Source organism: Chiloscyllium plagiosum, chromosome 31, assembly GCF_004010195.1.
Source record: "Chiloscyllium plagiosum isolate BGI_BamShark_2017 chromosome 31, ASM401019v2, whole genome shotgun sequence".
In the NCBI taxonomy this organism is placed as follows: Eukaryota; Metazoa; Chordata; class Chondrichthyes; order Orectolobiformes; family Hemiscylliidae; genus Chiloscyllium; species Chiloscyllium plagiosum.
Genome location: NC_057740.1, coordinates 1,587,182 through 1,597,717, shown reverse-complemented (window position 1 = coordinate 1,597,717; position 10,536 = coordinate 1,587,182). Strand labels below are relative to the sequence as shown.

General features: G+C 40.8%; 1 protein-coding gene across 7 annotated transcripts in view; it reads right to left on the bottom strand.

The window, feature by feature from the left end:
* The window catches only part of c31h19orf44 (chromosome 31 C19orf44 homolog), a 34,236-nt gene extending 24,228 nt beyond the window's left edge, over nucleotides 1–10,008 (bottom strand). Inside the window, exons 1-5 of one of the 7 annotated variants that reach the window (XM_043720784.1) lie at nucleotides 9,733–10,003; nucleotides 9,396–9,443; nucleotides 6,589–6,700; nucleotides 4,176–4,898; nucleotides 1,271–1,321 (exon numbers count right to left, since the gene is read on the bottom strand). In XM_043720784.1, the coding sequence (XP_043576719.1) occupies nucleotides 1,271–1,321; nucleotides 4,176–4,898; nucleotides 6,589–6,696 (882 nt within the window). In that variant the 5' untranslated portion in view covers nucleotides 6,697–6,700; nucleotides 9,396–9,443; nucleotides 9,733–10,003. Of the gene's footprint in view, nucleotides 1–1,270; nucleotides 1,322–4,175; nucleotides 4,899–6,588; nucleotides 6,701–9,395; nucleotides 9,444–9,732 lie in introns of all 7 variants that reach the window. The other 6 variants (XM_043720788.1, XM_043720786.1, XM_043720790.1 and 3 more) reach the window with 6 other exon arrangements.
* Between the last annotated feature and the right edge of the window lie 528 nt (nucleotides 10,009–10,536).

The window sequence follows — 10,536 nt, the reverse complement described above, 5'->3', positions numbered from 1 at the left end:
GCTTGGAGGTCCTGGTCATGGCGGATGGAGGTGTAGAGGGATTGGATATCCATGGTGAAGATGAGGCGTTGGGGGCCGGGGAAACGGAAGTCTTGGAGGAGGTGGAGGGCGTGGGTGGTGTCTCGAACGTATGTGGGGAGTTCCTGGACTAGGGGGGATAGGACCCTATCCCCCCTAGGGGGGATAGGACACTATCCTCCATATGCCTATCCAATGCCCGTTTAAATGCCCATAAAGAGGGACAGTCCACCACTGCTACTGGCAGGGCATTTCATGAACTCACGACTCACTGAGTAAAGAATTACCCCTAACATCTGTCCTATACCTACCACCCGTTAATTTAAACATGTAAATCAACAGAGATCTAAAGGTTTAAAAAAGACGATTTCCTGAAAGTACAAATACATTTACATTACATTACAGTTTGGAAACAGGCCCTTCGGCCCAAAAAGTCCACACCGACCTGCCGAAGCGCAACCCACCCATACCCCTACATTTACCCCTTACCTAACACTATGGGCAATTTGGCATGGCCAATTCACGTTAGCTGCACATCTTTGGACTGTGGGAGGAAACCCACGCAGACACGGGGAGAATGTGCAAACTCCACACAGACCTGAGGCAGGAATTGAACCCGGGTTTCTGGCGCTGTGAGGCAGCAGTGCTAACCACTGTGCCACCGTGCCGCTACAGTTCAATAGCAATGATAAAAAAGACAGTGTTTTAAGTTTAATGAATGGGGGCATATAGTAAAACAATAAAAAAGTAAATATAAGGTTGTACAAAATATTAATCATGTAAAATGTACAGATGAAAGGATTTTAAAGCCATGGGAAGAACTAGTGAGGATTAATCACAGCAATGTCAGGATAGTCAGTCAATGGGAAACCATTGATATAAGTAAAATAATAATTAGGACAGAGAAAGTTAAGACTGGAGTTTTACATTGAAGGTTTTGATAGAATGATTAGGGAAAGATATTCATTCGGTTGGAAAGCCTATGATGAAAACTAAATTAAGTGAGATAGGATATTCAGAAATTCTATTTCAGAGAATGAAATTTATAAACATTGTAGTGAATACATCTGTGGTTAAGATAAAAGTTGATATGTAAGGAGATGCATCAAATTCAATAGTCTGTACGTGCTTTAAAATTGTACCACTTTATCAGAAATGAACCATACAGTATAAATCAATTTTTTTTTTGCTGGAGAAAATCCAGTTGTGTTACTAACTGGGGCAATTACAGGAAGTATTCACAGGAACCTACCAATTTATGATGTGGTTCCTTCTTTTCCCCAACAGCACTAGCCACAAGAAGCTTCGAAGCATGAAATAACAACAGTAATAATCAAAACAGGCAGTTGTTACTCCAGGCTGGCTAAATCTACCTGGTTATAAATGACACGTCACCGGGCTATTGTCCAACACGTTTTGCGTGATTATTTTGACTTTGTCCACCCCAGTCCAACACTGGCACCTCCATATTAAATCCACCAGCTGATGGACCAATTTCACTCCTCCTCACAGCATTTCTGCTTTTATGCCCAGATCTGATACTCACTTCTGAACCCACTTATTGACTGAAAATCCATGGCTTTTCTCTACCCTGGTGCAATTAGGAATTGCACAAATTATATATAACTAAAGTACCTCTGAGGAAATCCAGCAAGAGTGGTCTGTGATGTAACACTTCACCCCGGTTTTAATAGATCCTACTGCACTTAGTTATCAGAAATACAAAATATGAACACTAATGCACTAAGCTATTTGTGAGCATTCTGCAAGATACCTTGCAGACCTTGTTCCCAATTGTAATGAAAGCCTCGCTTTGCTCTACATTAACCTTTTACAGGAAACAGTGGGAAGCACCCCACTGTAACCTCTGATTCCCTTTCCTCCTGTGCATTCCAATATCAATTCCATTGCTCTACATTCACACTTTAGTGTATTCTGACAAATTGACTCCCTGAATAAATCAACTAGTAAGCCTGCCTGAGTACATTTTGTAGTAATCTGGACTTTCAGAAAGCTTTTGATAAAGTCCCACATAGGAGGTTAGTGAGCAAAATTAGGGTGCATGGTATTGGGGGCAAAGTACTAACTTGGATTTAAAGTTTGTTGGCTGATAGGAAACAAAGAGTAGTGATAAACGGCTCCATTTCGGAATGGCAGGCAGTGACCAGTGGGGTACTGCAGGGATCAGTACTGGGACCGCAGCTTTTTACAATATATCCTTCATTGACTGGTGTACAAGGACACCCAGATCTCTCTGTACTGCCCTTTTACCTAAATTGATTCCATTTAGGTAGTAATTTAGGTAAAGGGGCAGTACAAAGGGATCTTTGTAGTCAATGAAGGTAAGCATGCAGGTACAGCAGGTAGTGAAGAAGGCTAATAGCATGCTGGCCTTCATAACAAGAGGGATTGAGTATAGAAGCAAAGAGGTCCTTCTGCAGCTGTACAGGGCCCTGGTGAGACCACACCTGGAGTACTGTGTGCAGTTCTGGTCTCCAAATTTGAGGAAAGACATTCTGGCTATTGAGGGACTGCAGCGTAGGTTTACGAGGTCAATTCCTGGAATGGCGGGACTACCTTACGCTGAAAGACTGGAGCGACTGGGCTTGTGTACCCTTGAGTTTAGAAGACTGAGAGGGGATCTGGTTGAGACATATAAGATGATCAAAGGATTGGACACTCTGGCGGCAGGCAACATGTTTCCGCTGCGGGGTGAGTGCCGAAACAGAGGACACAGCTTAAAAATACGGGGTAGACCATTTAGGACAGAGATGGGGAGAAACTTCTTCACCCAGAGAGTGGTGGCTGTGTGGAATGCTCTGCCCCAGAGGGCAGTGGAGGCCCAGTCTCTGGATTCATTTAAGAGTTGGATAGAGCTCTCAAGGATAGTGGAATCAAGGGTTATGGAGATAAGGCAGGAACAGGATACTGATTAAGGATGATCAGCCATGATCATATTGAATGGTGGTGCAGGCTCGAAGGGCAGAATGGCCTCCTCCTGCACCTATTGTCTATTGGTTATTTTGTATTGTAAGACAAGGATTTGAATTCTTGCACAACTAAACAAAACTAAAACTACTTGATATTAAGGTTAAATCTTTTGATACATTTTCCCTTTAAATTGCTTTTCCCTGCATTTCCATCAACTACCTCTACAAACTTCTGCATCTAAAATTCTGCTAACCATATGCTAATATACATTAAGTCCTTTTAATCCATTACTTCTGCACTTGCTGATCTGTTTCGGCTCCTGGTTTAAACAATGGCTCGACTTCTCAATATTAAAATTAGACATGATCTTTCCTCTTCGCCCAATGATCTCCTCCAGCACTTAAACCCTCAAGATTGCCTCTTCTGAAGTGCAGTGCACAATTCTGGTCACCTTAGAATTCAGAAAAAAATTTACCAGCATGTTGCCAGGAATGGAGCATTTGATTTAGAGTAGGCTGGATAAGTTGGGACATTATAGAGGTTTATAAAATCATAAGAGCATAGATAAGGTGAATAGCCAGGTTCTTTTCCCTCGGGTGGTCGGGGGAGTGGAGTTCAAAATGAAGGGACATATTTTTAAGGTGAGAGGAGGAATTTTTAAGGTGAGAGGAGGAAGTTTTAAGGTGAGAGGAGGAAGTTTTAAGAAGGACAAGGGGCAGCTTTCTTACAGAGAGTGGTTCAGGTATGGAATGACCTGCCAGAGTAAGTGGTGGATGCAGATACAGTTACAACATTTAAAAGACATTTAGAATAAGAAAGGTTTGGAGCGATATGGGCAAAAATTAGGGAAATGGGACTAGTTTAGTTTGGGAACATGGTCGGACTGGACTAGTTGGACCGATGGGTCTGTTTCATGCTGTATGACTCTATGATTATGTTTCTCCAATTCTGACCTCTTGCACATCTAACTTTATTTCTTCTTACCATTCCTTCAGCCACATCAGCTCCACTGTCTGGAATTCCCTCCCTTGGTAAACTGCTGTCTCTTCTGTTTTAAGACTTGCCGTTTGATGAAGCTTTTTGCCACTTGCCTTCACAATAGTTTATGTGGTTCACTATTAAATACTGTCTGACAATGCTCTTGTAAAGCAATTTGGCATGTTTAACTATATTAGACAAGCAATGTAAATGAAAGCTGATGAAGTACTAGTGTGTGGATACATTACCTGATTATGTAACTTGGAACCGTGTTGTGGAGTCTTGTGTGATTTTTTTGTAAATTCATTTTCATCAGCAAATTTAAAGGAGCCTCCTAGCATCCTTTTCAATTCCTCCTCATCACTGTCGACCATGACCACTCTGCCTGAAGATTTAGGATGTCCATTCTGCTGATCTTTCTTTGAAGATCCAATTTCTTTCTTCAGATCCCTGACATTAACCTCCTGCTTTGTTGCAGTTCTCTTCAAGAACCTGCTCCCTTTTCCACTCAACTCACTGCTTGACTTGGGAGAAATCTGCTTTTCATCAGAACTGCACAAATACTCATCAGAATCAATCACGTGTGCATTCAGTCTTCTGTTCATGATTCTGCTTTCTATTTGTGCCAGTCGGGCAAGCGCGGCACTGGGAGATTTGCTCAACACAGAGGCAGCATCTGGTCTTCTTGTATTTACCTCATTAACTTTCTTCAATGTGCTCTTGCTCACAGTAGGACTTTGTGATACTGCCAGTTTGCTTGGCTTTTTCAAGAATCGACTGCCTGTCAATGCCAGCTCCCTGATACCTTCTATTGGTATAGCAGTGGCTGCAGTTTTTGAATATCGATGCTCCTTCCATTCTTGGTCCACAGTATCCGCTGTTGAAAAATCACTTAAGTCACTAATTTCATGCAAGTTGAATGGATTAACCTTCAGAGTATTGTTTTTCTTATACAGTGTGCTGATATATTCCTGCAAATACAAGAACAAAAATTTAGAAAATGAACTGTACTGTCATTTCATGGAGAAAGTGGAGGTTTAGTGGTGGAACAGACATGGTCATTACCTGTAATTCTCAATCTGAAGCCATAGAAAGAGGCTTTGAGATTAAGTCAGAAGTTTAATCATAAGGGGGTAAAGAGCAAAAAGATAATGGGAACGGAAGTATTCTAAATATTCAGGCAGTGAGTTTAAGAGTTTGAGTGACAGAACGTTCATGGAATACTCAATCCGTGCGCGTCAGAAAGTTAAAGTACCATTAGAGTTTAAACATATATTTAAATGAGAAAGAACAGTGGTCATATTTCAGCTCTGTTGGTTGTTTACTTAGAGAAAGCAGATTACTGAGGCACACAAACTTAATTAACCTCAGCTGAAGAAGGTATTGAAGCCCTGAAGAAATAAGGCAGAAGAAAAGTAAGAAAAGAAAGACAGAAAAAGAGATACCTATAAAGTGCTGACATGTAGAACAGGAGATCGTTATAGAAGGGTGTTATTAGTTTGAGATAATAATACAATGATAAAAAAACCTCAAAAGAAATACGATTGTTAATTTTATAGGTTTATAAAGATTATTATATTTTGATATGCCATCTTTAAATTTAAATAAAGGGAGTCTTGTAACTTGTTTTACATTTGGGACTGTAGGTTTGGGTAGCTTGATTGTTAGGAAACCAAGGATTGTTTTACTGAGATGGTGGTGCAAGGTACTTCTGTTTAGAGACATAGATAGTTTCTTAATATGCCATGATCGGATCTTGAATCTCTCCAAGTAAGGTACTACTGACATCAGGTTTAAACAGTTTTGCTCTGAATAGTCCACTTCTTTGATGTTAGAGAGATGTGCTCAAAGATAATTAGTAAAGCTACCAAGATTTAAGATTAATATGTATCATCTTTCCATGGAGAAAGTAAGCTACTTTGAGGTTCGAGACTTTCTTAGAAAGCAATGAGTATGTCATAGATTGACAGCATATTGTTTGGCAAGATTTACAACCAACTGAGAGGCAAAGAGCAGGTGATTGAGGCTACTGACGCAGAGAAAATGCAGACTATATTGTTCACCAAACTGAACACAGGTAGGAGCATTCTCTCAGACTGAAAAATCATTCAAGAGAATTTCAATGAGCTTGACAGATTCAGCTAGAGATGAGTGAAAGTCAGTTTAGAAATCAGCAGTTACCCAGGAAAATAAAAATGAAGCAAGCCATCAGCTATGACAATACTAACAATGTTCGTGAAAGGTGATGTGACCAGTTAAGATGTAATGTAATATAAAACTGCAGAGACAGAGAGATTTTTGATTATAATAAAAGTTGTATGGGAAATCTCTTTTCTGTAGTATAAAGTCACAAAAAGTGTCATCAATAGTATTGTTTAGTTTTTTGTCACAGTAAAAGTTTTCAAACCAGAAATTTTAACATGTTACTCTTTCAGCTACTAACTGGAAATCTGAATTTCTCTTGAAAGGTCATTGGGTTCTGTGGAGATCATTACATGAGACACACTTGTCAAGTGGTTGTGAACAGAATAATAAATGCATGAGAATAAAAAAAAATGGCAAAGAGTCAAATAGGTTCTAGCAACCCATGAGCCTGATCAGGACAAAGGTCACCTCCACGAGTTATCAAAAGGATGTCTTTTAAGGCAATTTTTTAATTACCCGCAGATCGTCCCCAGAATCTTCGAAGATTCCTGATATTCTCTGTCCAGAGAGCTGGGCCTGGGCTCTTGCTCGGGCGGAACTCCCCAATCCACTTCTCCTGAACATCCTTCTATAACCAAACACAAAGTCAAGAAAGGGGAGCCACAAAACAGCATCCTTTCAATGATATATAAAACCCATTTATAAAAAGCAGGATCTCTTCACTCTCTCAAAACAGCCCCAGTGCAGTTTACTTAGTAGAAGGACAGCTTGCAAATCACTGATTAGCAACCTGCCCTTTAACTAAATGGTGATATCTTTGTATGCCAGAATTCACAGAAATATAAAGGAAAGAATTCCTCAATGTTTCCTGGTAAATGCACCTTGTCAAGACTGAACTGGAGCAACAAGGAGAACATGGTTTTAAGGTTAACAAATTGATCGCTATAGCCTCTACTGGAAGTTATCAAGCTGTTGCTGCACAGGCGGCTTGGAATGTTTCTGCACTCATAACTAAATCTGAATACTGTGCAATATATACTGTGAAGATACCCACACCTTATGATTGGGGAAAGATTAATGATGTAGGAACAAATGATAAAAATCTATCCTGAGGAACTCCTGGAATTTTGCACCTGAGATTATTGGCTTCCAAAGACATTACATTTCTTTGTACTTGGTATGACTCCACCCAATGAAGATGTATGGATCAGGCCAGAGCCCCTCAAAACATTTCAAGAAAGTAGCCCGAACCCTAACTTTGCTAGTTGTTTTACGCACGTGTAATAGGGATATTCCAGGAGTGATGCAGTTGGTCCAACCACTTAGCTTTAAATAAAACAGTATTTATTTGCAAGATTACCAAGTGAAATACAAACAAAAGAGAACAGAATACAAAATAACTTAATCTATCTGAAAACCTAACAGATTATCCCAACTTAATGATGCTGTTCCATATACTTGCTACAATCCTCATAAACACCCCTTTGCAAAAAAAGGAACCTGTGTTGGAATTTTTTTGCAGGAGAGATGTCAGAGAGAGGGCGGATCAGCATGGACCTGCTCCTTTGGGTCGATCAGCTTCACAACTGACTACAACTAAAACCAAGCCAAACCCACATCAGAGAAAAGCTGAGCTGGGAGAATTGGCCACTTCCCTTTCATTGTGAAAGTGTTTGCTTTAAAACTGAAAAGGTTCTTCAAGGAGATCAACCCTAGACATTTCAGAACCAGGGTCTTTACAACCCTCTGAAAAAAAACCTAGGACAACATAACCTTGTTAAAGGAGCAGCATCATCACATAGAACTTGCCTGCTTATTCCATTGACTTCAATTTAGCCAATTTGGTAGCAAGTTTGGTCAAATTCTGCCTCTTAAGGAAATTATTCTTACCTCACTCCTAAAATTCAGCTCAATGTTTGGACAACGGCAGTAATGATGTTGGGAGCTGAATGGCTTCAGCAGAATCCAAACTGAAGCTCAATTAGTAGGTTATCACTAAGTAAGTGTCATTTGATAGCATTGTCATTGACATTGTATATCACTTTTTTGATGATCAAAAATAGACTTTTGGGGCAGTAAATGGTCAGACTGGGTCTGTCCTGTTTCTTTATGCAGAGGATATACCCAGGTAGTTCTCTTCATTGCCAGTGTTGTGGTTGTACTTGAACAGCTTAGCTCGAGCTAGTTCCGGAGCACAACTCTTCAGTCCTCTTGTCAGAATATTACCAGGGCCCAGGGGAGGCAATGACCCAGTGGTAATATCACTGGACTGTTAATCCAAAGATCCAGGTTCAAATCCCACCACGGCAGATGGTGGAATTTGAATTCAACAAAAAAAATAATCTGGAATCAAGGGTCCAATGAGATTATGAATACATTGTCAAATGTTGGAAACCCATCTGGTTCACTAGAGCACTTTAGGGATGGAAACTGACTTGGTCTGGCTTACATGTGACTCAAGACCCACAGAAATGTGGTTAACTATAACTGCCCTCTGGCATTTAGGAATGAGCAATAAATTCTGACCTAACCAACGATACCCTCACCCGTGATCGAATAAAAATAAGTCATCACTACATCGAGTGCCTTAAGTTGTTTCTTGATATCACATTTGGCTGAATCAAATTAGCTGACAACTGGCCCCTGCGGTGTAGGAAACCAAAACAGGAGACTGAGGTGGTTCATCCACTTGGTACCCCTGGCTGAAGATGGTTGGAAATATTTCAGCCTTGTATTTTTTCCAATTGACATGTTGGGCTACCCCAGCATTGAGGATGATATTGTTTGAGGAACCTTGTCCTCCAGATGTTTAGTTGTCCACTGGATGTGGCAGGACTGCAGAATTTTGATTTAATCTGTTGGTCATAGGCTTATTTTGCCCAATCTGTAGTATGTTGAATTAAAATGTAGAGACACTTAAAATCAAACTATCTAATGTACAGGAATACTAATAAAACTATAACTCAGTTGGTAGCGCTCTCACGTAAGTCAGAAGCATAAGAATTGAAATCGCTCTCCTAAACCTGGACAGAAAAATATCTAGGTTAACTCTCCAGTTCTGAGGAAGTTCTTTTCTGAGTCTTTTTGATATGATGTTAAACTGTGACGCCGTCTGCAATCTCAGGCAGACATTTAAAGAGCCAATGGTACGACGAAAACAAGAGCAGGGAGTTATCCCAAGTGTCTTGGTCAATATTTATATCTCAACCAACATCACAAAAGCTGATTATCCAATCGTCACACTGATATATGTAGGATCTCGCTGTGCGCAAATTTGCTATCAAAACTCCTCCATAAACTAGTGACATAAGTATTTCATTTACCTTTAAGCACTTTGGGACGTACGGCGGTCGTGAAAGGCGCTCTCTACCCTTTGAAACATAGCAAATAGCAGAAATCAGAAACAACAAAAAAAAGGGACTGGAAACAGACCTGCGTGGAGAGGGCAGACAGACGTTGTTTCAGGACGATAAACTTTCAAACGGTTATCCTGGAGGGGGGGGGGGGGTGGTAACACAAATCATGAACCCCTGACAGGGGAAGAGGGAACGTTTGTTTCAAAGAATAAAATGAGAAATGAACTCCTCAAGATTACACATCGCTTATAATTTAACGGAAACTGCCCAAACTAGTGACGAGAATCGAATGAAGTCAACCTACCTCCAACTCCGGCTCCCACTGTTGCCTAGTTACCTAGTCCTGGTGTAACACAGTAAGGGCTCCGGAGGTTTCTACATTTCATTCGGGTGTCACACGGTAAGGGTTCCGGGTCCCGGAGGTTTCTGCATTTCATTCGGGTGTCACACGGTAAGGGTTCCGGGTCCCGGAGGTCTCTACATTTCATTCGGGTGTCACACGGTAAGGGTTCCGGGTCCCGGAGGTTTCTGCATTTCATTCGGGTGTCACACTGTAAGGGTTCCGGGTCCCGGAGGTCTCTGCATTTCATTTTGGGTTGTCCGGAGCAATGGTGGGAGCAATGGCCTTCAATCCCAGCACTCAGTAAACATTACCATAAATAATCTTGGTTACAATAACCGTTGAAGAATATATTATATTACAAAAAAGAATGTCAGTTTTATATTTTAAAATGAATATATTATCCTCTGACTCATGAACTCGCACGCTGTTGTGATCACAGCATGATCAATATAGTTGAAATGATGTGGAGGAGCAGCTGTTGGACTGGGGTGGACAAAGATAAAAATCACACAATATCAGGTTATAGTCCAATAGGTGTATTTGGAAGCACTAGCTTTTGGAGCACTGCCCCTTCAGATTTTTTTTCCTGATGGAAGAGCTTGTAGGAGAGCATTAGCGGGCTGGGAAGTGTCTTTGATGATGTTAAAAATCACACAACAGCAGGTTATAGTCAAACAGGATTAAATGGAAACACACTAGCTTTCGGAGCGACGTTCCTTCATCAGGTATTGATGATGTTGGCAGCCTTACTGTGGCAGCAAGAAG